Source organism: Harpegnathos saltator, unplaced genomic scaffold (assembly GCF_003227715.2).
Source record: "Harpegnathos saltator strain DR-91 unplaced genomic scaffold, Hsal_v8.6 scaffold74, whole genome shotgun sequence".
Lineage (NCBI taxonomy): Eukaryota > Metazoa > Arthropoda > Insecta > Hymenoptera > Formicidae > Harpegnathos > Harpegnathos saltator.
The window spans coordinates 113,110-138,482 of NW_020230582.1; the positions used below are offsets into that span (position 1 = coordinate 113,110).

At 40.9% G+C, this 25,373-nt stretch overlaps 1 protein-coding gene across 3 annotated transcripts in view; it reads right to left on the minus strand.

Moving 5' to 3' along the window:
• Nucleotides 1–1,459: 1,459 nt before the first annotated feature.
• Nucleotides 1,460–25,373, minus strand: part of LOC112590162 (uncharacterized) — a 90,846-nt gene continuing 66,932 nt past the window's right edge. Inside the window, exons 1-3 of one of the 3 annotated variants that reach the window (XM_025305960.1) lie at nucleotides 2,624–3,636; nucleotides 2,145–2,250; nucleotides 1,460–2,059 (exon numbers count right to left, since the gene is read on the minus strand). In XM_025305960.1, coding sequence (XP_025161745.1) covers nucleotides 1,876–2,059; nucleotides 2,145–2,197 — 237 coding nt within the window. In that variant the 5' untranslated portion in view covers nucleotides 2,198–2,250; nucleotides 2,624–3,636 and the 3' untranslated portion in view covers nucleotides 1,460–1,875. Of the gene's footprint in view, nucleotides 2,060–2,144; nucleotides 3,637–25,373 lie in introns of those variants that run through there. The other 2 variants (XM_025305959.1, XM_025305958.1) reach the window with 2 other exon arrangements.

Genomic DNA, 25,373 nt, shown 5'->3' on the forward strand with positions numbered 1-25,373 from the left:
ATTATCTGAATCTATCGATAGCAAGAATAATCAAAACCAATCATTGACAAGTTATCTTTGGAATATTGGCTTGCGATTTATGCATAACAGGGAATGTAGAGTTCTCGAAACTGCAGTAGTTAAACTATAGGAATTCTAACTCACTTTTTAAATTAATTATGCAAAAGACGTTATTTATTAATTAATATTTTTTAATTAATACCCCGTCCCCTCTTTATTGATACCCCCTCTTTATTGATTCCCCCTCTTTATTGATACCCTTCTCCTCCCAAGAATTTTTGATTCTATGAGCAAGATGGCGGCCGTGATGTCACGAGAGAAAAAGCGTGCCGGGTGTTGCTAGATTCGAACCTGAGCCCCGCAGTTGCTATCCGAACGCTCGAACCTCGTAGACCACCTCCTATTGCTAGTAGACGTCACGTTTACGGGTAAGAGATGGCGGTCGTAACGTCACGTACATGTCCGAAGAAAAACGTGCCGGGTGTTGCTAGACTCGAACCTGGGCCCCGCGGTTGCTATCGAGCGCTCGAACTTCCTAGACCATTGTTGCCTATTGCTAGTAGACGTCTAGTGAAGGTTCTTACAGTATGTGTGATGACGTCACGCATACGTTAAAAGAAAAAACATGGCGGCGGTGTAGGCCAGACTCGAACCTGGGCCCCGCGGTTGTTATCGAGCGCTCGAAACTCCTAGACCATTGTTGCCTATTGCTAGTAGGCGCCTAGTGAAGTTCTTACAGTATGTGTGATGACGTCACGCATACGTCAAAAGAAAAAAACATGGCGGCGGTGTAGGCCAGACTCGAACCTGGGCCCCGCGGTTGTTATCGAACGCTCGAACCTCTTAAGGTGCCTTTACATGGGAGCGTCGAGCGTCGAGCGTCAAAGCGTCCAACCAATCAGTTTTTCATTTCTTATTTCAGGGATAAAAACAAGGAACTTTGATTGGTTGGACGCTTTGACGCTCGACGCTCGATGCTTCCATGTAAAGGTACCTTGAGACCACCGTCGCCTATTGCTAGTAGACGTCACGTTACGGGTAAGATGGCGGCTGTGACGTCACGCTTACGTCAAAAGAAAAAACATGGTGGCGGTGTAGGCCAGACTCGAACCTGGGCCCCGCGGTTGTTATCGAGCGCTCGAAACTCCTAGACCATTGTTGCCTATTGCTAGTAGGCGCCTAGTGAAGTTCTTACAGTGTGTATGATGGCGTCACGCATGCGCCAAAACAAAGTCGAAACTAGGCCAGCCTCAAACCCCGGACCCTTCGTTTACAGTGCGATGGTCCTACCACTTAGACCACCATAGGTTAGGTTGGAAGAGAATACGAAACGTTCGTCGAAAGAGTATTTTACCATGTCGACTCGCGCCGGGCACTATCCTCATCGTTCTGAGGAGGGGGAAGGGAAGAAAATGGAAGATATATATAATTAATTTATACATAATTTAATGTTTTGCAGAATATCATTTATTTGTTCACGGCTTCATACATTATATTTTTTACAGCGCATGCTAACAATTCACAATCAATGAGCGACTCGCGGTCAAAATCGCTGCTTTCTTGTATTGTTTTTGTTGCAGTATGTATATTAGTAATATAATTCTTCTTTTCACGAAGAATATTTACACTTTTGAATTTTACACTAACTATATAGATATTTTCTGATAACCATCCATACATGTGATTGATGCAATTTTCAAATGTAAATAATACATTTAACGTATCTGGCGTTATATATAAGCAATTATTAAAAATTGTGAGTTTCACAATTTACATGACGTACATCTTACATGACGTTATTGTTAATTCTTCTATACGCATCGGGGGAGATGACTTATAAAAATTGGCCTGCAGAAATCTTTGGATGTCAGCACGTTACCCCATTAGCGCATTCCAAGTTTTGATCGGCAATAGCAGTTGTTTGCCACGATTATCATCAATGACTATGTCTATGACGGGTTCAGCTCCTACGCTGATTCCGATATTCAAATATTTATAAGCAGTTGCAGTCAAAGCATATCGGCGTCCTAAGTTATGCATAGCAGGAGGTCGTGGAACGCTGAAAAGATATAGAAAATTTACATGTCTGAATCTTGGAAAAATTACTACGGATAAACTAAAAGAAACAGCATTATGACACTCACCTCTCGCACATTTTCTTGCTCGGTGGAGCCTCGTCCTCATGTTGAGCAGGCATGTAATAATTTGCGTGTTTAGCGTTAACTTCAGCACCGGCAGCATATATTTTTACTATGTAGACACACCCAAACTTTACTATATAAACACACAACCGATGAATCTCGTGTTCACAGAGCGACTGAGAGACAGAAGTTTTTTTCCGAAGCCTAATATTATAGTTACTATAAGGCATCCCTTCTCTTACTCTTCGGAGCTGCAGCGCATGCGTAGATACATTCTTCAAAACAGGAAAGTAAATAAGATACAGCTATCTTTGGTTTAGACTCGGGATAGCATTAGAGATGTCGCTTCCGAACAACATCTTTTAACGATATCAGGGGAGAGGAAAGTGTCTTGACCATGGAGCGTCAGGTAGCTCAATGGGTTTAGAGCAGTCGCCCTGCAAGCGGAGAGACCCGAGTTCAATTCCCGGTTTAGCGCTTACGATATTTTTTCTCTCTTCGGAATGAAATAAGAAGCAGGCTCCAACCGCACGGTGTCCCATTGTCTAATACACCCTCCTTCTTTCACGGTTGTCATTTGACTCGCGCATGTCCGAATGTGTTTTCTAATGGAGAGAATATAAAGTAAAGAATTCCAAAGAGCAGAATATTCTCTGTAGTTAATAAAGAAATGGAAGACTTCACTCAAACCGAACGAGAACTGTTGAAGCAATCCACTCGTCTGAATTCGCGAGATACTAACGACGCATGAGTGCAAAAGTTTGACAAGTGTATCAGATGTTTGGAAGAACAAAGTCGAGCAAGATGACCGCGATTGTTGATTGGCGCCGCGCAATCAGTGGTGACTCGTATTGCACGACTCGAGGGACTGAAAATTTCTGTACAAGAACGCTTCATACACGTGGGTACTGGACACGCATCAAGAGATGCAGAATTGGTATGGAGAGAAATTGATACAGCGTTCGAAAGCCGCATATCAACCGGCGCAGTTATTAACGTGAACCATATCGAACCTCTTCGATTTCTCCAAGATGCGAAGAGTACAGTGCTCGAGCACGTGCGAAGTGCTATGGAGAGCCACGGCAATTTTAAGGTGAACACTGTGTTCAATGGCGAGTTTATCGCAGGCGACAATCATGCATTCAAAAGCATTAACACGAGAAACAGTGAACTATTTTCTGCTTTAGATTTGGAAAAATGGTACGAGCAACACGTCATCGAACCTACTTTGGCATCTTTGGAAGAATTTCAAGAACGTGATAGTGGCTGGGTACTGTTACGCATACTTGATTTCACAGTCAATGTAAACAAATACGATCCACTACATGCAGGATGCAACATTAAGCTGCCTCGCGAAATAAAATTAAAGAAAGCCGTGATAAACGTACAAATTAAAAACAACGCATGTTTTGTATGGTCTGTGGTCGCGGCATTATATCCAGCTGAAAGAAATGGAGACCGGAAATCTTCGTACCCACAATACACCAAAATATTCAATCTTCAGGATATTGAATTTCCAATGACGATTAAACAAATTATCAAATTTGAACAGATAAACAACATATCCATCAATATATACCATTCAAGATAAAAAGAAGCAGGAAGAAGCATGTACGATCGTTCCGACGCGTCTCGCCAGTAAGAAAGAAAAGCATGTACTAGGTGCGCAACTAAGTTTCCGGGATTTTTTGATCAATGAAAAATGGAAAATTTCAAGAGAAATACAAAAAATGGTTTATCCAAAGTATCGTCTCTCGCTAGCTACACATTTTTGCCATCTCTCTGGCAATACATGAATACTGCAACGATAAAACAACGCGTCTTTGGACCGAAACCATTCATCCAACCAATTCTGCACTTCTTCGAAATTGGTTGCCCAGGCAAGCCATGCGCCATCGACCGGAACAAGTAATAATCGGAAGGGGCCAGATCTAGTGAATGTGGTGGGTGCGATAGCAGATCCCATTTCAGCGTTTTGATGGCGTCCTAGACGATGAAAAAGGCGATGGCACGGAGCGTTGTCGTGCAGCAATATCACACGTTCGTGTCTCGTGTCCCATTCTGGCCGTTTTTCGAGCAATGCATGGTTCAAATTGATCAGTTGTTGTCGGTAGCGATGCCCATTGACAGTTTCGCCCGGCTTCTTTTCAGCAGCTCATAGTACACGATTCCTTTATGGTCCCACCAAACGCAGAGCATTGTCTTCTTTCCGAAGCGATTTGGCCGTGCCGTCGATGTTGATGTTTCGCCAGGTGAAAGCCACGAATTTTTGCGTTTAGAATTTTCGAAATATATTCACTTCTCATCGCCAGTAACAATTCGATGCAGGAAACTCTTTCTTTCATGCCGCAAAAGCAAAATTTCGGAAGTGGCTCTTCGATTTTCCATCTGTCTCTTAGTCAACTCATGCGACATCCACTTTCCTTCCTTTTGAATTTTTCCCATGGCATGTAAACGTTTGGAAATACCTTGGCGAGTCATGTTTAATGTCTCCGCAAGTTGATCTTGCGTATCATCTTCATCCAATAACGCTTGCAGATCGGCGTCCTCAATTGTTTTTGGTCTTCCGGAGCGCTCCTTGTCCTCAGTGTCGAAATCGCCACTTCTGAAGCGTTTAAATCAATCTTCACAAATAGTTTTCGATGGTGCATGTTCGATGGTGTAGGTCTTCTCAAGCAAACGACGTGCTTCAGCTGCACATTTTTTCAAGTTAAAGCAGAAAAGTAAAGCTTCCCGCAAATGCTGTTTATCTGGCACAAAACTCGACATCTTCGTTGTTAGAAAGAATATTTTTGCGTTGCGATATGTGTTGGTATTACGACTGGTTATTGTTAACAGATGTCCAAGCTATAAAAAAACACAACTACAAACATGTACACAGTCTGTCCCAGATCCAATGAGACTGGTCTAAGAAAAATACAAAGCGTTTATTATTTTGATTTTTTATTCTTGTTTATTCAAAATAGTCTCCTTCTGAGTCAATACAGCGCTGGAAACGTTCAACAAATTTTCGAAACATTTTTTATACTCATCGGCTGGAATGGCCTTTAATATGGCGGTCGAAGTCTTTTGGATGACCGGGATGGTATCGAAACGATTTCCTTTCATCGTCAATTTCAGTTTGGGAAATAGCCAGAAGTCGCATGGAGCCAAATCAGATAAATACGGTGGATGATCGATAACAATGATGTCTTTGCAATGCTAAACTCTCCAATCTTTTTGGTCGTCTGTCAGAGTGTGTGGCACGAAGCGCGCACAGACCTTCCGTTTGCCCAAATCTTCAGTCAAAATTCGATAGACTGTGCTTTTCGGTATCCCAGTTTCCTTTTCGATGAGTCTCGCAGACACACAGCGGTCGCTTCGAAGAATTTCTTTGACTTTCTCGATGTTTTCTTCATTGTGAGTGGTTTTTGGCGGCGGTGCTCGGTCATCGTCTGCAAGGTCCTCACGACCGTCACGGAATCGGCCAAACCAGCGGAAAACCTGTGCACGGGACATGCATTCATCCCCGTACACATTTTTTAGCGTTTCGTACGTTTCTGCACCACTTTTAACCAATTTAAAAGTTGGTTTTTCGACCGTCGTACACAAAGTGACTTTACATAAAATGTCAAACCACAGTGAAATATCAACCGAATTCGCTCAAATTTTGAGGTTAAGTAGATGAAGGATAGAACATTCACCTACCATCATTCACTCATAGATGTCGCTGCGCTAAGAACTTTGATGGAACCAGTCTCATCGTATCTGGGACAGACTGTGTATGTCGACTACATGTGTCGTTAGCACCATCCATGTGTGAAACCCGGAAACTTAGTTGCGCACCTAGTAAATTTGTTATATGTGTAAGATTCACTAAAATACAACGTGAGACATTTCGTATGGATCAAGAATTTGTCACGTCTTGTGGATATGCAACTAAATAAGGCAAAATGCAAGAAATATATTGTTACGTCCTGGAGGAGGAACGCAACTTGACGCTTGCTTTCAGAAGCTCCGACGTACTTGCAAGTCTGCAGTGCAGATCAAGGATCGGAATAATCCCTTTATCTGGCGCGGACGTACGTCGGTAGTCCCAAGGAACTGAATCCTTTTACCTGGGATAGGACCGTGAGCGACAGTTGAGGGAAGGGAGATTGTTTTGTTAAGAATAATTAGTTGGAAAACGTGATTGGCTTACAATTACAAATAACTTGTTTTATTGATGATTAAGCGGAAGTTCACAATGAAAGAGAATTTGTAAGATTTATAAATGTGTACGTATACATATATGTATAAACAATTGCGGTCTGAGCAAAATTCCCTGTTCGTTATGTCCGACTGTGATCGAAAAGATTGGGCCACTGGCACCTGATTTAACAATTTTAAGGTGAAATGCCAAGGGACTAGAAAAAGGGAAGCAAAGGAAAGGAAAAGAAAAGAGAGAGAAGAAAAGAAGAAAATGAAAAGACAGAAGTCACTCAGGCAAAAAAAAAGTATAAATAACTTACTGCTGGATCTATGCTATTTGTCGAAAATGAAGAGTCTAATTACTGCGTGTCGATGAGGCTGGATGACCCAAGTTTGCGCCAAGAATAGGAAGCTAGTCTCCGCTGGACTGCTCACGATGGTCCAAAAATGCACGAAGTCGTTTCACGGAATAATTAACAATTGGCGAAACTCTGATTTGTTTAAGCCACTAGCTAATAACCTAGCTATAAATAAACTATAAATAAGCTAATAACCAAGCCACTAGTAGGCTTGGTTATTAAGTGACCCTGAAGGAGTGTTGAAGAGAAGACTCTGTCCTGGCTGCGGGTCGGTCGAGAGGAGAAGTAGAAGTAGCATAGCTTTTTCATTTTACTCAAAACGTCACCTCGGTCGAGAGGGTGGGGTTTTGGAAGTTGCGTTAGGGTTCCAAAGTTTATGTCCAAATATGAGTATAGGATTTTGTTGCAAAACTTTTCGAAAGTGGGGTTTTAGGGAGACCTGAGATAAATATGGTAAAGGATCGGGTATCTATGACAGTAAAAGGCTTCAAGGTTTCGCTAGGGTTAGTCAGAAATTGTGCGCAATAAAAATTTATGAATAACATGGGAAAGCATGAGTTTCCGAAGATCAGAGGCTAGTAATATCATATAACAGCATGAAAGATTGTCTGGTCGGTCCGTCTTCAAAGAAAATTATTGCTCCGAACAGGAAGTTATTCAAGGTTATTTGGAGAGGAGATATATGGCTAAAATAACTCAGCGGATCTTTCTGACGGAAATAGGGAAACTTTGGTGATTAAAGCAGAGAGAAAAAAAAGAGAAATATGTGTGTGTGACGTCACTGTTCTTGGAGGGTCGCGGAACATGAATATTTGATCGTATAATATAAAATCCAATCCGCCCTATTTGACAACGAATTCAGAGTACGCGGAATTCGCAGGACGTAACAATATATGCGATCGGTAAGGAGATATTCTCCATGAATACAATATAGCAAATATGATATAAAAGAATAACTCGTAATATCCATTTCTTTTTCATTTCAGTTGCTTGTATTATTTTTATTCCAACGAAAAACGGGAGAATCATATCATAGATTGCAACAAGTTGAATGACTGTGCAGTCATCTTGCCAACAAAGGACAACAAGTGGCTCAGTTTTACCAATTACAGCAGAAGGGAACGGATTCTATTCGTGGTGTACGCTGACCTGGAATACATTCTAGAGAAAACGCCAAACGAAAAAAAAAAATCGTATGTGTATCAGCATCATAAAGTACATAATATAGCTTATTATGTACGATGTTCCTACGATGAATCATTATCCGCATATCAGTGTCGTCGCGATCCGAATTACATTTCGTGGTTCGTCGAGGAACTTAAACAATTGGCGCATCGTATAAAAGTTATTTTGTATAATAATACCCCTATCGAAATTTTATCACAAGAACAGTGTGCAGCATTTATAGCGCAACGCACTGTCATATATGCGAAAAATCATTCGCGGTGGGGGATATATGCGTACGCGATCATTGCCATTTAACCGGACAATACAGGGGTCCGGCACATTCAAATTGTAATTTAAATTATACAGATTCCTATTATATTCCGATTTTTCATAATTTATCAGGTTATGACGCTCATTTTATTATTAAAGAAGTAGCCACCGCGTTCGATGGTCCCATCGATGTACTACCAATAACGAAAGAAAAATATATTTCATTTACCAAACATATTAAAGATACAACAAGTAAAACATCAGACTGGCGAAATCATATTAAATTGCGGTTCATCGATTCGTACAAATTTCTCAGCACCAGTCTCGATAAATTAGCATCGTTTCTCACTAGAGACAAATTAAAAATTGTTCAATCCGAATTTAAACACTTATCCGACAAAAATTTTGATTTAATAACGCGAAAAAGTGTCTTTCGATACGAATATGTGGATTGCAATGACAAGCTGCAGAATCAATGTTTACCACCGCGCGAGTCATTCTATAGTTCGCTGACAGGTGATACAGTATCTGAGAACGATTACACGCACGCCGTGAACGTATGGGAACGGTTTTCTATTCAAACCTTAGGCGAATATAGCGATTTGTACCTGAAGACTGATGTTTTGTTATTGGCTGATATTTTCGAAAATTTCCGCGGTAGTTGTATCAAAAGTTACGGTCTAGATCCCGCACATTATTATACATTGCCAGGTTTCACGTAGGACGCGATGTTAAAACATACAAAAATTAATTTTGAATTACTCACAGATATTGATATGGTAATGTTTATCGAACGCGGTATACGTGGTGGTCTGAGTCAGTGTTCCGGTAGATACGCAAAAGCCAATAACCAATACATGCAATCTTACGACCCATCGAAGCCATCCTCATACCTCATGTACTTTGATATAAATAATTTGTATGGCTGGGTCAACCGTTACCATACGCTGAAATTAAGTGGGTTGATGATACGTCGAATTTTGATGTATAATCAATCCCGTTAGATTCGCTCACAGGTTATATTGATTTGGAGTATCCCCAACACTTGCATGATGCACACACAGATCTACCGTTCTGTCCGATGCGAACGAAGCCCCCGAACAAAAGCCAAGAAAAACTCCTTGCGACTTTATATAATAAGCAGTGTTATGTTATTCATTATCGCAACCTGCAGCAGTACATAAACCATGGTCTTCGTATCGGAAAGATTCATCGTATACTCCAATTCACACAATCTTCATGGCTACGCAACTACATAGAATTAAATACGCAGTTTCGAACGCATGCAACAAACGATTTTTAGAAAAATTTATACAAATTGATGAACAATGCGGTATTCGGCAAAACAATGGAAAATGTTCGCAATCACGTCGATGTTAAACTTTTGACAAAATGGAATGGACGATACGGTGCAGAGGCAATGGTCGCAATGCCCAATTTTCATAGCAGGAGCATCTTTTCAGAAAATTTAATTGCAGTTGAATTGCGAAAACTCAAAGTGAAATTCAACAAACCGATCTATGTGGATATGTGTATTCTCGACATATTAAAGACCTGCTTGTATGAATTTCACCATGAGTACATGTTACCTCTGTATCGCGAGAAATGTACTGTATACGGACACAGATAGTTTAATTTACCATGTAATGTCCGACAATGTGTATAAGCTCATGAAACGTGACATTGCTAGGTTTGGTACGAGCGATTATCAAAATAACATATACGGTATACCGCTCAAGAACAAAAAAGTTCCAGGACTTATGAAAGACGAAAATAACGGAGCTATAATGACAGAATTCGTCGGCCTCAGAGCAAAAATGTATGCGCTGAAAGTAGAAGGTAAAAAGATACGAAAAGGGCGAAGGGTGTTAAGAGGAATATTATAGCGCGAACGATCAATTTTGACGATTACACGCATTGTTTGAGAGAGGAAATTGAAACGAGTGGGCGTCAATCGTACATAAGATCCAAGTTGCATGAGGTATACACGGTATTCGAAACGAAAACTGCTCTCAGTCCATACGATGATAAGCGATATATTAGGTTGGGGAAAAAGAAATCCATTATTTTTTCGTTTATTTCAAGGCTTTATTTAACATAGTTAGGATTGTTCGATTTTGGTCAAATAAGCACCGTTTTGTTCTACAACTTGTCGCCATTTTAAAGGTAATTTCATGATCCCTTTTTCATAGAAGCATTGGTCCTTATTTGCAAAAAACTCGACTAAGCGATTTTCACATTCTTCTTTTGAGGTAAATTTCTTACCATCAAGGAAGTTTTGTAATGACAAAAACAGATGGTATGGTTTGGTGCCAGGTTCGGACTATAAGATGGATGCATCAAAACTTCCCAACCAGGCTCCCGGAATTTCTGACGAGTCACTGTAGACGTATGTGGCCTGGCATTATCCTGATGAAAAATAACCCCTCTCCTATTGACTAATTCTGGTCGCTTCTGGTCGATCGCTAGCTCCAAACAGTCCAATTGACAATAGAGGTCCGAATTTAGTATTTGGCCATATGAAAGCAGCTCATGGTGGATGATTCCTTTATAGTCCCATTAAACACTCAGCAAAACCTTTCTGGCCGTTAATTCTGGTTTGGCCACCGTTTGAGCCGTTTCGCTGCGCTTTGACCACGATCGTTTTCGCACAATATTGTCGCATGTAATCCATTTCTCATCCCCAGTCACCATCCGTTTCAGAAATGGCTCGATTTCGTTCCGTTTGGTCAAGGCTTCGCAGATTGAAATTCGGTCCATCATGTTTTTTTGCGTCAATTCGTGTGGCACCCAAACATCGAGCTTCTTTTTTAATCCAGCTTTATGCAAATGGTTTAAAACTGTTTTGTGGTCGACCTTCAGCTCCTGGGAGATACTATGACTGCTAACATGCTGGTCTACTTCGATCATTTCCATAATTTTATTGACATTTTCGACAACGGGCCTACCTGTGCAAGATGCATCTTTAACATCAAAATTACCGGAACGGAATCGACAAAATCAAAATTGCGCGTGATTGGCTTTGACAGTATCGGGACCATAAACACCATTCACAATTTCAGCCGCCTGGCTTGCATTTTCGCCTTTATCGAAGCAAAATTGTAAAATATACCGAATTTTCTCTTCGTTGACGTACATCTTTTACGTGCTATAACTTACAACTTAATCGACAAATCACAAAACCGTTAAAGAATTTTTTTAGTACAGAATGTCACTTTTCCAACGAGTATAAATATTAACCTATGCGATTAATACATCACGTGATATATACCACTAAAGCCATCTAGCGGAAAAATAATGGATTTCTTTTTCCCCAATCTAATATTATGTCTGATTCGATAAATACATTACCATGAGGACATTATAGTATACTATTATAACGTTTATTTGTTTTATTAGCTATTTTATAATTAAATATGTCATCAAATGTTCTAATAAAACTGTATTCATTTTTTACAGTACATTATCCTTTTGTATCCATGAATTATGCGAATTGTCGAATCCCAACCATTTTATATATACTTTGTCACCTTGCTTGCGCAACACCTTTTCTACTAAATATACATCTGGATTGGCGACACTATGTAGTTCGTGTTCGTAGAAACCCCCGGCGATAGGTTTCCCGTGCGAGTCTGCGAGTAGGTAAGATGCAGGATTACTTGTCTGCACTTTGACGATTTTAAACACTTCGGTTGTCTAATTCGGTGTATAGCCTTTTTCAATGATAGTTTTGAATTTGCTGACACGTACCAAATCACCCACTTTGAATTTCGCAGGCGCTGCAATCTTTATGTTACTGTAGACTGTGTTTAAGAGCTTATTAGCAATCGCAGGAGTCACATCGATAGGACACGTGCTGATAGTTCGATGTTTTCACGTGTTGTAGTCAGCGACGAGGCGCGGTAACGAGTCAATCCATTTGTAAGTTCCGTTGAATGTAAACATTTTCCACATATCGTTCTTTAACGTGCGGTTGAATCGCTCCACAACAGATGCCTTCATTACTGAATAAATCGAATAATGATTGACACCGTGTTTCTTCACAAGACTCTGCAACTCTGTATTGTAAAACTCCTTTCCCTGATCAGTTTGCAAGTTCTTCGGACATCTTCCATCCGCTCGAATTATCTTTGCGAATACCTTAACTACCTCCTTTCCGTTTTTGCTCTTTAACGGCACGGCCCATGCATGCTTGCTCAGTATATCGATAATGGTGAGTATGTAGTGGTGGCCTCCATTGAATCGTGAGTACGCATTTCCACCACATCGACCTGCCAAAGATCATCGTATCCACGCACTATGACACGTCTACGAGGAAATTTTCGTCTCGCTGGAGCGTGTAATTCTTTCACTAGTTGTTGTTTTTCGGAATGTTTCTTCTCATCATTTTTCCTCGTTACTCGCCGAGTCGTTTTCCCATCATGCGTGAGGCTTTATCGCCTTACACCGGCAGAAACAGCTAAAATCGATGAGTTGCTTCCCTGAACTTTTCTTCTTTTTGTTAAATTTTGACGATTGCTTCACCATTGCAGCTCGTGATGATCCGTCTCCTGCTTATGTCGATACTATACGTCAATTTAACTGTAATATTCTACTTTTATATTTTCCGAGATTTCTTTATCTCTGAACTTGTCCAGTCTAAAATTCGTTCTATGTTCTCATGAATGCTATTTATGCTCTGTAGGTTTTTCTTCCGGTAGTCTTCCAGCCAATCCTTCAATTTTTTAACATTCTCATCTACATACTGCTTCGTTTCAACGTTACTCTCATGCAATAGAAGCTTTACAGAATTTATATTCTCATCAATATACTGCTTCTTCTCAACGTTACTCTCATGCAACAGAAGTTTTATAGACTTTATACTCTCATCCACATAATATTTGTGCGCAGCGTCATTGAAGGCTTCCGGCCGCGGTACATTATGTATCGCGTGCATTTTTGCATCGAAACATTTGCTATCAAAACCTTTACTATTGGCGGTTAGATAAAGGACATTTTCATATCGTTTGGATGCAACGTTGTTTAAATGATATCTCACACCTTCAACACATTCTTCCACGTATCGTTTAGTTGCAACATCACTGTCGGCTTCAGGTTGCGCTACATGTTTTATCTTGCGCGACTTTGCGTCAAAAACTTTGGCAGCGTTTAAACAAAGGGCATTTTTATGTATGTAATTTTCAATATGTTCATTCCATTGATGCGCCCGATCAGTTTTCGCACCATTGTTTTCTCGCGACACTCCAAACTTATTCAACGACATGTCGGAGCAAGTTGTACCGACTGACAGACACGTGTCAATACTATGCTGCTTAATTTATAATGAGATCAGCTTCGCGGAGTTCTTCGATAATCGATAAAATTTCGTGCTCGTGCGAGTTGTTGCCAGCTTGGCGTGAAGCGTCAAGTATTCGCAGACGATCCACCAGCTCGTTGGGTTCATCCCAATGCACGTAATCGATATTACTGTCATTTAAAGTCATCATAGTTTGCGATGCATATAAACCTTTTCCTCCCACTTTATTGCTCGACGTATCTGATACTAGGGGCGCGATTATATGTTTATATTTGTGTCCCTTGTTACCGAGTATAGGATTTTGCGGGAGGTACCCGCGTCTGTGAATATTTGTCGCCAATAGTATATTTTTGTATTTTTGCATATCAGCTTCGGTGTACCCAGAATCGTCGAGGATTCTTTTGAATATTAGCTTGTAAAGACCTGGTGTTCCAATATATCCTATTTCGCCTATGATTATATTATCGTCTCTGTCCACATCGATACGTTTATCACCGAGCATCGCTCCATCGTTACTAAGATGTATGCCGTGAACATAATCTATAGTGTTATCTCTTCCACTACTTAGCACAGCTCCTATATATTTTTGACCCAACAGACCAAAATGATCGTGTAAAGTTTGTTGTCGTTTGTACGTTCGCAATTGACGTCTAACGGATGTCACTACCGGTTCATCGGGGGTTTTGGAAACATTCTCATCATCATCATCATCAGTAAGTAGATTGTCGATCGGTGAAAGTTCATGTGACATTCCAGTCCCCCGTGTAGTCCCTCATATTGTAGAGCTTCCGTTGATGTAGGAACTATCAGAGGATCGTTTAATAGTTTCCGTTTCGGTGTAGTCAATGCGACTGGTGAAAGTTTTGCCTTACGCTTTATCTTTTTTTCGGGTTTTAATATTACATCTTTGTTTCTTCGCTTGTACTCATTGATAGTGGCTCAATTTTAACAACGTTACTTTCCACATTAGCGCTGCTTCCCGCGATTTGCTTGAGAGGTTCAATAATAGGTTTAAAGTGTCTCTCCAATGCAGAATTTTCTACCATTCTACCGGTTTTCAAAGCGCGATACTTCTTGCGGATCGATTCGCTCGTTTTCGCAATCTCTTCCGCTACCTTTTCACGATCCATGATCTTCACGTTACTATTCATCATTGATATGTTTGTCTTGTGGATGTTGAAGATGTTACCACGTTCAGGTTAAAATGACGATTGTGTATCTCACAGCACAGCAAAGTCGTTAAATCCTTTCCTGTATCGTCCGTCGGTCATTGAGCTGTCCTTATCAATCACTGTGAAACCATATTTATCCTCCAACATTTGTAACACAATGCACTGAAATCCTCATATGACATGTAAGTGTTCACATGATCGTTTTACACATGTTTTAAGTTGGTACCATCCTGTTTAAAGAGAATCAGAAAATTTGCATTGTCCCATATAAGATGCTTAGGTATTTTTACGTACGTCTGACAGAGATAGAAACAATCAACGCTCGAATGACGACCCATTGCAAAGTATTCTCTTATCGTATCATGTTCACATGCAACGTCATCAAAGATAAAAATAGAATTTTTGGGCGCTTCGGCCGTTGGATACATCGCTGTTATTGGAGAATGTAAAGTTTCCAATTTCATCTATCGATTTCAGCAGATTTTCCAAGTAGCGATATTTAGATTGTAACGATTTCGAGTACACGTACAAGTTCTTGAAACGTAAACCGTGCGGACTTTCCAACAAGCTGATGAGAACGTTCGTCTTGCCGCAGTTCGAGGGATCGCATATGATGCCGCGTATGGTGTTCGGAAGCATGTTTCCATGCCTGCGCGCCTCTTACTAAAGCATTGATTCCGTTCTATTGTCGAAATTTGTCACGCATATCGATGTTGGTTGCTTCACGAACCGCATGTTTCCTCCGTGAGTCGCAAAATTGATTTCGTTAACGGATCGTTGCCATTTAATTTAAATGTGACGCTGATTTAACTATATATATAAGCGCGTCAATCTTGGAAACACTCAGTTTAGAAAATGTTGCTCCTGTTGACAAATACTCATGATATTCGAGAGCTAACCTCCGAACAACTGAAATATATACCGAAGATTGTTCTGTTACGCGAATTTGCAAAGTATATTGACGATTTGCAGAATAGACTCCCGGAACATTTAAGAATCGATCCAGAGGTTCAGCAGTATCGTCGGTGTTTGGAACATTACAATTATCCGTGGCAGCAAACGCATATCGACGGTTCAGCACCGCTGATCAGGGACTGCAGTGAATGTCGTCGACAAAAGTCAAAGTCGGCAGTCTATTGAATCGCGCGATAAATGCGCTTCCTATCGAACTACACATTCCCGGATATCAATTTTGTGGTCCTGGAACTCGCTTAGTAAAATGATTGGCTAGAGGTGACCAAGGCATTAATTCATTGGATGCAGCGTGAGCACGATATAGCCTATTCGCATAGTAACAATCTCACCGATCGGCACGCGGCGGATGAGATTCTCACTGTGAAAGCGCGGAACTTCGAAAGAATCAACTCTAGGCGAGAAAGCTGCTGCTGCAGTCGTTTGGGCTGCTATGAAAGCCAAAACGAAAATCGGCATGGGCATGGGCACGAAGAAAAAAAAGTCGTCCAAGAAAGAAATCCGAAAACAAGCACTTCCAGTAGCAAAACGGGGTGGTATTTTACCAGTTCTACCATTACTGGGAGTTCTCGGTTCACCAGTCGGTGGAATGGCGGGTGTCGCAAAAACGGTGAATGATGGCAAAGCCACGCAACGCCAGCTGGAAGAATTAAAACGTCATCATCGCGCAACGGAAGGTCGCGGAATCTATCTTGCTCCGTACAAGCGCGGGAAAGGCGCTGCAGAAAAAAAAAAACGTCAAAGAGACGCTAAAATTACCCACGGGTACAATGACTAATGTACAGTTGGAAAGACTAGCGAGACGTATGCGTATATCTTTCTTTCGAGGTGTTTTCATGCGTGACGCCTTACTGATAGATGGAGTACGTCAAACGAGAGCGGTATTGTAAATTTAGACGACACAGAGGGACCAGATACTTACTGGGTGACGTATGCGAAAAGAGGAAATCGCGCAGTATATTTTGACAGTTTTGGTAATCTTCGACCACCCAAGGAATTGATTCGATACCTTGAGAGAGATGCAGTGAAAATTATGTACAATCGCACGTCTTATCAACATTACAACCAGAGTATTTGCGGACAATTGTGCTTGCAGTTTCTCCAAACAGTAGAGGATCAATTTAAATGATGACATTCCAATAACTACAGTCAGTATTCGTTCGGCAGTTTGCAAACATGTCGCTAACGCTTACGTTGACTGGCAACAGTAACACCCTTACGGTGAGCTACTTTCCCGCTATAGATTTGAGCGATGGTGATTACGAGCTCGGTTTAACGGATTTCGAAGCATACAATACGATATCAAGTGTAAATTCGTCGAATAATAAATTTTACTATGGTGCTAACGATGAAGAAATTACGATTCCTGAAGGATCGTACGAATTGCGCGCCATATACGAGTATTTAAAACGTGCAATTTCATATTCTCAAAAAACAGTGCATTAAAAAAATGATCCATATAGAGATGACGGGAATGAATATGCTATAATAATCCGTGCCAATAATAATACGATGAGGAGTGAAATAAAATGTGCTTATAGAATAAATTTTAGCAAACCAAACAACATTGGCTCGCTTTTGGGATTCTCATCGAGTCGTATATTAGAATCGCACCAATGGTACGAATCGGACGCCCCGATTAAGATTATCAACATGAATATCATTCGTATAGAATGCAGCGTTGTCAGTGGTGCGTACAGTAACAGTATGCATATACATACGATACATAAGTTTTCGCCTAAGGTGCCACCAGAATATTAGATATCGGAAATACCGACATATGTTATTTACTTTCCAATCATTGCACGGAACATTACAGATTTAACGGTGCGTGTAGTTAATCAAGAAGGACAATCGCTCGATTTTCGAGGAGAAGAGATTACCTTCAGATTGCACGTACGATGGTGACGATAATAAACGTAATCTATGAAATAATTGTGGTGAATCAAGTGGAACAGGTGAAACAAGCTGGAAATATACTTTTTACGAGACGCGCGATTAACAGTACAAAATCCCTCGTTCGAAAGAAACTCAGCGTGTTGAACGTTGAATTTTTGAAATCTCTGGGATTCATCGTACGAAACGATTGAGAAAGATGATTGACATTTTGAACTTTGGAAATGAACCGGTCTTTGACGAGCGCATCGTCAAGATTGAGACACATACGTACAATCCATACGCTAACACAACGTTTGGACATAGCGACGAGATACGAATACCCATATAGCAGCAGGATTTATACATATTGCCATGTGAGAGTTATCTCTATGTCGAGGGGAAGGTGACGAAACAAGTTGCAGTCGATGGTGCGACTGTAACGTTGGGATATAATGGCGTTGCATTTATGTTTGATGAGATCCGTTATGAACTGGATGGTGTGGAGATTGATCGTAACAGAAATGTGAGGATAACTTCAACGCTCGAAAACCATGTATCGGTATCTTCAGACCAAAATACTATCATGAAAAATGCCGCCTGGGATACGACTGACACTATTTCGCTGAACGGATACTTCAATTTTAGTGTACCACTCAGCATGTTGCTAGGATTCTGTGAAGACTACATGCGTATAGTGATTAACGCGCGTCACGAATTGATTCTATTATAATCGCGCAACGACAACAACAGTCTATTAGGATCCTCAGCGCTGGATCCTAAGATTGAGCTATTCAAGATACAATGGCGAATGCCTCACGTAATCTTGAACGATATCTTGAACGATAAACTTTCCATGCTGAAAACTTTGGAAAACGGGCAATACCTGAGTATGAGTTTCCGCTCGTGGGATCTGTATGAATTTCCTCTACTGCAAAGCACGACCAAACACTTGTGAACCGTCAAAACTGCTCCTAATTTGGAAAAATCTCGATACGTTATCTTTGCGCTGCAGACTGGCCGGAAGAATGTCATGTCGGAAGATATAACTCATTTCGATGACTGCAAATTGATCAACGTAAAGCTCTATCTGAATTCAGAGTGTTATCCGTACGACGACATGAATTTGGACTTTGCAAAAAATAAATACGCCGTACTTTACGATATGTATAGATGTTTTCGTAAATCGTATTATGGATACGACAGTGCTGAGATATGGTTAGGAATTACCGACTTTCGGCGACTAGGTCCTTTGGTGGTTATCGATTGTTCGCGTCAAAATGAGTCCGTCAAGAGTGCCACTGTGGATGTGCGAATAGAATTTGAGTGTAAGGAGGATATACCGGCGAATACTATCGCATATTGTCTCATCCTGCATGATCGTGTAGTTGAATACAACCCGCTAACCAATGGTGCACAAACTTAACTAACATCAGAAAGTATGTACGAGAAAAGAATAATACATGCAACAAAATGTTATAAACAACATTTCTCTCCCGGACGTGTCGAAGAATATTTCACCATGGATGTGCCGACTTTTGTGGATCTACAAGGGTACATGGTTGGGAAGTGATTTATTGTAAAAGAAGCGGCGATACTGAAGAATGGAACTATTCTTTCACACTACATCTTCACGAGTCCGATGCCATGGAATCTGCTCACAATATCAGACAAATCGAGAGCCTACTGGTTAACGGCTAATCATCATGGATCACGATGGGAAGATGGAGCTTTCAAATACTGCAAAGCTGAACATTTGATTACTACAGCTGTGGTGGGTGATATGTATGGCGAGCTTGAAGATGTCGCATCTCAACTTGTGTTTGTAAAGGGGCATGAGAAGCGGAAATGGTTGTTACACCTTCTGGATGACAATGTGAGAAGCAACGTGATCATTAGGACCGTGGACACCGATTACGATGACTTGCCTTCTCTGCAAAAATTGAATAATACTTTTCGATGTAATAATCATATGAAAAATTGTGCCTTACAGAATGTACTAAACATTTTCAATTGGTGGTCTTGGAGAGAATTGTACGACGCTTAATAAAATGTTATTTCAAATTTACAGATGTTTCTTCCAACACGCTTATCCCCTTTCACCACTTAAGATTTTATATGATAATTGTGTTTGATAAAAAAATATAGTTCTTTATTTGTGGTATGATGATTATTAGACGTTCAATAGACGTTCGATAGACGTCCGATAGACGTTCGAGAGACGTTCGAGAGACGTCCGATAGACGTTTGAAAGACGTTCGATAGTAATCGCGGGGCCCAGGTTCGACCCTATCTATTAGGAGCGCAAAAAAGTTCTGAGCCCTAGGTATCATACTACTGAAACCACAATTTAAATTGCATTAATTTTCCCACCCTCTTGCGGTTTTAAAGCAGTGACATTTGGTCTTTCGAAACATCGATTTGGCGTTTGATGCACATAACCTTAAAATCAGCAGTGTTCACGATGGCAATAACAAAAGAGCATATTCGATTTTCCATCCACTTCGTGTTTCATCTGAAGAAAAATGCTGCTGAAGCCACTGAAATGATCTGTGTTGCATATGAAGAGAACGCTGTAAGTTATGCTACGTGTAAAAGGTGGTATCAAAAATTTCGCCAAGGAGATTTCAGTCTTGAAGATGAACCGTGTGCTGGACGCCCTCAAAAGATTGAAACGGACGAACTGCAAGCATTGTTGGATATAAACTCTGCACAAACTGAAAAGGAGCTTGCAGAGCAACTTGGCGTTACGCGACAAGCCATTTCCACACGTTTACATGCAATGGGAAAAGTTCAAAAGGAAGGCAGATGGGTTCCACATGTACTGTCCGAAGACAACAAAAATCGACGGCGTGACACGGCACTTACTTTGCTTTCAAGTTCCGGAAAAAGTATTTTCTGCACCAAATCATTACAGGTGATGAAAAGTGGATACTTTATGATAATCCGAGGCGTAAAAAATCATGGGTTGACCAGGATCATGGGTTGATCCTGGTCAACCTTCGACATCGACGCCAAAGACCAATATTCACGCCAAGAAGGTTTTGCTTTGCATATGGTGGGATTGGAAAGGTATATTGTACTACGAGTTGTTACAGCCGGATGAAACAGTAACGGCAGATCGCTATCAGTAACAATTGAGCAATTTGAGCGATGCGTTTGAAGAAAAGAGACCATTTACTGGCAAAGGACGTCGTAAAGTGATACTGCTTCATGACAATGCCCAACCACACATGTTGCGAAAGTGACTCAGGACCATATCTTTGCGTTAGGCTGGGAACTTCTCCCGCACGCGGCGTATAGCCCAGACATGGCGCCTTCCGATTACTACCTATTCCGGTCTCTGCAGCATTTCTTGGCTGATACACATTTTGTGACACTTGAAGAGATACGAAAATGCATTGATGACTTTATCGCCTCGAAGCCGGTGAGCTTCTACCATCAGGGAATTCGCAAGCTGCCCGAAAGATGACAAAAGGTCATCGATGCAAACGGGGAATATTTCGTTGATTAATATAGTTTTGTTTGTTTTTAAATAAATTTTGAATTTTGCAAAAAAAGGCTCAGAACTTTTTTGCGCTCCTAATACATCCCGGCACGTTTCTCTCTCTACCTCCATATAGTTAGCAGACAAATTTGATATTCCCTATTATCAATTATACCAATCGCTTGGGAATCGTTTGGGTGCATTTAGGAATATATTTTCGTAGTTTAGGAAATAATAATTTATTTATTATTACTTAAAATAAATTGAGCGTATAGTTAGCAGACATAAATTCGAAAATAAATTTTTTTAATAGTAATTAACGTTAAATTATTTGGGAAACACGTCTGTAATATTTTTAATTTGGGAAATAATTATTTTATTTGGAAATCAAGTTTAAAGTACGCTTAGGTCGGATTCACACCTTGGCACAAGGTGCACAAGGTGTACAAGCCAATCAAAACTCGTACTGGTATATAGTAAGCTTACTGAATAATAAACTTGGTGGTAGTAAACTTACTACCAACGCAAGTTCTGATTGGCGTCTACTTTTCTGCTTTTCTGCGGAGATGTGAATTCGCCCTTAGTGGACATCAGTTGGACAAATCTTATATTTTATATTTTTTATTAAATGTAAGTATTGACGAAAAAGAGCAAGTACAACAAAATCAACTTTAAAAGGGTTTTAAAAGAACACACATATATATATATATATACAGGGTATTTGATAGCTGATCATGCAGACAAAAGTTGGAGATAGATTGGGTGTAGCCGAGAAGAAAAGTCATGTACCATAATGTCAAATTGGCAATAGTTATCGAGTTATTAATTAAAACATGTGGGCCAATGAGCGCGTAGAGAGCGGAGGACGACCGCAGTAAGCACATAGACATTTGATATAGGCGGAGTCAGCGAGTGACGGTAGGCGAGCGCGCGCGGCAAGGGGCAACGTAAACAACAAGAGGCGAACACGCGCGACGAGGAGCGAGCGAGCTTTTTCTTTATAGCTTTTTCCTTATAGCTCGCTCGCTCCTCGTCGTTCGCGCTCGCTCGCTCTTCGTCGCGCTCGCTCACCTCTTGTCGCTTGCGTAAAAAAAGGGGAGGGAAAAAGGGTGGAGGAATACAGAGGGATGACGTTGATGCAAACAGCATACAAAGTGTACACGGCGGTGCTAGCTGAGAGAATGAAAGAGGAGGTGGGAAGGAAAAGGATTTTACCAGAGAGTCAGGCGGGATTCAAAAAGGGAAGGGGGACGATAGATAATGTGTATACCTTAAACTATCTAATAAATAGGCAGGTGGAAAGGAGAGAGAGAAAAGGATGATAATACTGTTTGTGGATCTTAGGGCGGCATTTGATGCAGTGGATAGGGGGATATTAGAAAGAGCAATGAGGGAAAGGGGAGTGAAGGAAAGGCTGATAAGAAGATGTGAGGAGGTGTTAGGGGAAACAAGGAGTAGAGTGAGAGTAGGGGGGAGGGAGGGAGAGAGACTTTGGACAGGGAGGGTGGTGAGGCAAAGATACCCGTTAAGCCCGATATTATTCACATTATTAATTGCGGATATAGACGAGGAATTGAGGAAGGGAGGTTGGGGGGGTAAGGCTGGGGGAAGAGAAAGTATACACGTTGGTATATGCGGATGATCTGGCAGTATTGGCAGAGGATGAGGAGGGGATGAAGGGAATGATAGGGAAACTGGAGGGATACTTGGAGAAGAAGGAATTGGAAATAAATATAGAGAAAACGAAAATAATGAGGTGCAGGAAAAGTGGTGAAAAATGGAAAAAAGTGAATTGGAGATGGAAGGGGAAGAGGATAGAGGAAGTAAAGAAATATAAATATTTAGGATACATGATGAGGAGGAACAGGAGGCAAGAGGAGCAAATCAAGGATAGGGTAAAGAAAGGAGCGAAGGTGATGATACAAGTATGGGGGATAGGAAAAAGGAAGTTTGGAAAGTTCTGGGGTAGGAGGGTATGGCTGTTCGACAAATTGGTGTGGTCGGTGATAAGTTACGGGGTAGAGATATGGGGGTGAAAAGAGAGGAGAAGGATAGAAGAGCTATAGGAAAGATATTTAAGATGGATATTGGGGGTAGAGAGGTGGACCCCAGAGTATATAGTAAGAGAGGAGATGCAGAGGGAATTAATGAGAAGCAGAGCGGGAATGAGAGCATGGGGATATGAGAAGAGATTGGAGGAAGGGAAGGGAGGAGAGATAGCAAGAAGGTGCTGGATGGAGATGAGGAATAGAGCAAGGAGAGGAAAGGAATTGGGGAAATGGGAAGAAGAAAGGAGAAGTTTTTTTGAGGAAAGGGGATGGAAAATAGAAGAGGTGGAGGAGTTAAGGGAGGAAAAAGGGGAGATAAAGGGAGGGGAAATAAGGATGAGAGAGGGGACAAAACAGGAGGAGGAAAGATGTAAAAAGATAAGACAATCAAGGTACAATGAGGGATATGTAAGGGTGAAGGGGAGGGGGGTATCAGAATATTTGAAAAGGGGATGGGGAGAGAAAAGATGGAGGAGGATAGCGAGGTTCAGGATGAGATGCGAGTTAAGAGGAGGAAGGTATTTGGAGGAGGAGGAAAATAGGAGATGCAGGATGTGTGAGAGAAGGGAAGAAACATGGAAGCATATATGGGAGGAGTGTACAGGATGGGGGGAAGAAAGGGGATGGCAGGAAATGGAGAGGAAGGTACTGGAAGAGGAAGGAAAAGGAGAGAGGTGGATGAAGGAAGTGGAAAAATGGTGGGGAGGAGAGGAAGAAGGAGGAGGGGGAAGGAAGGGGAAGGGAGGCGGAGAGGGAGGGAGATAGAAGGAGCACTGGAAACGGAGGTCATGGAATGAGAGGAAAGGAGTGGAGAGTGAGAGAGGGGGAGAGAATGGAGCAGAGTGATATATGTGTGAGGAGCTCTCTCTCTCTCTCTCTCTCTCTCTCTCTCTCTCTCTCTCTCTCTCGAGCGATTAGTATATAAGAGATAAGAAAGCGAGAGGAAATTTAAAAGTTAGGATAAGAATTGTAACCCCAATGGGAGCCAATAAAGATTACATACATACATATAACATTTGTATTTATATTTTAATTTTGTTTCAATATCTCAGCAACAATAGCAACTTCAACAACAGCAGCAGCAATTTTAACAGTGAGCTATAGCTAATCAACAGCAGCCTATGCAGCAGACTGGGAGTGCAACATATAATGGCGCAAATCAGAGGAAAACCAATTGCTGTGCAAATACAGCAATTGCCTCATCACCAACAACAACAGCAGCAGCAAAAGATAATGGCAAAAGTTTTAACAATCAGCAGCGGAGAGCTCTGTGGAGCTGGCACCCCAAATTCGAATTTTCACAAACCACAAGTAGCATTCGTTTGTCCACGATTTGTCCACATTTGTCCAACACAAATTTTCATTTGTCCACCTCTCAAGAAAAAGTTATGAGCAAATAAAAATTTTGACACCAGCGCCATGAAAATATTTCTTCAATTTCAAAGCACCACTGGATTGTCCACGATTTGTCCACGTTTGTCCAACAAAAATTTTCATTCGTCCATCTTGAAAAAAAAGTTATGAGCAAAAGAAATTTCGATATCAGCACCCCCATGAAAAGATTTCTTCAATTTCAAAACACTGCTGGGTTATCCACGATTTGCCCACATTTGTCCAACCAAAATTTTTGTTTGTTCCCCTTTAAAAAGAAAGTTATAAGCAAATTAAAAAATTGAAAGTATGCGGAAGAGGAGGCGCCCCAGATACGAATATATATAAAAATTAGCAGGGATTCGTTCGTCTACGATTTGCCCATATTAATCCAACTAAAATCTCCATTTGCCAACCTTGTAAAATATAGTTAAATAGAGAAAATAAGAAAAAGCAATTTGCTTACAAGAACACTTTTCTGAAAATTAAGCACTGCAATCGTTTGTCCACCCGTTGCTTTCGTTTGTCCATGCATTATTTTCGTTTGTCCAACCAAGGGAATCGAGTAATTAACAAAAGAAAGTTGAAATGCATGACGACAACCGCTCTATGTATTGTGATAAAGTTTCCTGTACATTGGGGTTTGGAATCGTTTGTCCACCCGCTGCTTTCTTTTGTCGATGCATTATTGTCGTTTGTCCACCTAAGGGAATCGAGTAATTAAAAAGAAAAAGGTGGACAAACGAAAGCAGCGAGTGGACAACCGATTCCAACCCTCAATCTACAGAAAACTTGACACATGTACATAGAACGGTTATAGTCAAGTTTTTTAATTTCTTTTTGTTAATTACTCGATTCCCTTGGGTGGATAAACGAAAATAATGCATGGACGAACGAAAACAACGGGTGGACAAACGATTGCAGTGCTTAATTTTCAGAAAAGTATTCTTGTAAGCAAATTGCTTTTTCTTATTTTCTTTATTTAACTATATTTTATAAGGTGGGCAAATGGAGATTTTAGTTGGATTAATATGGGCAAATCGTG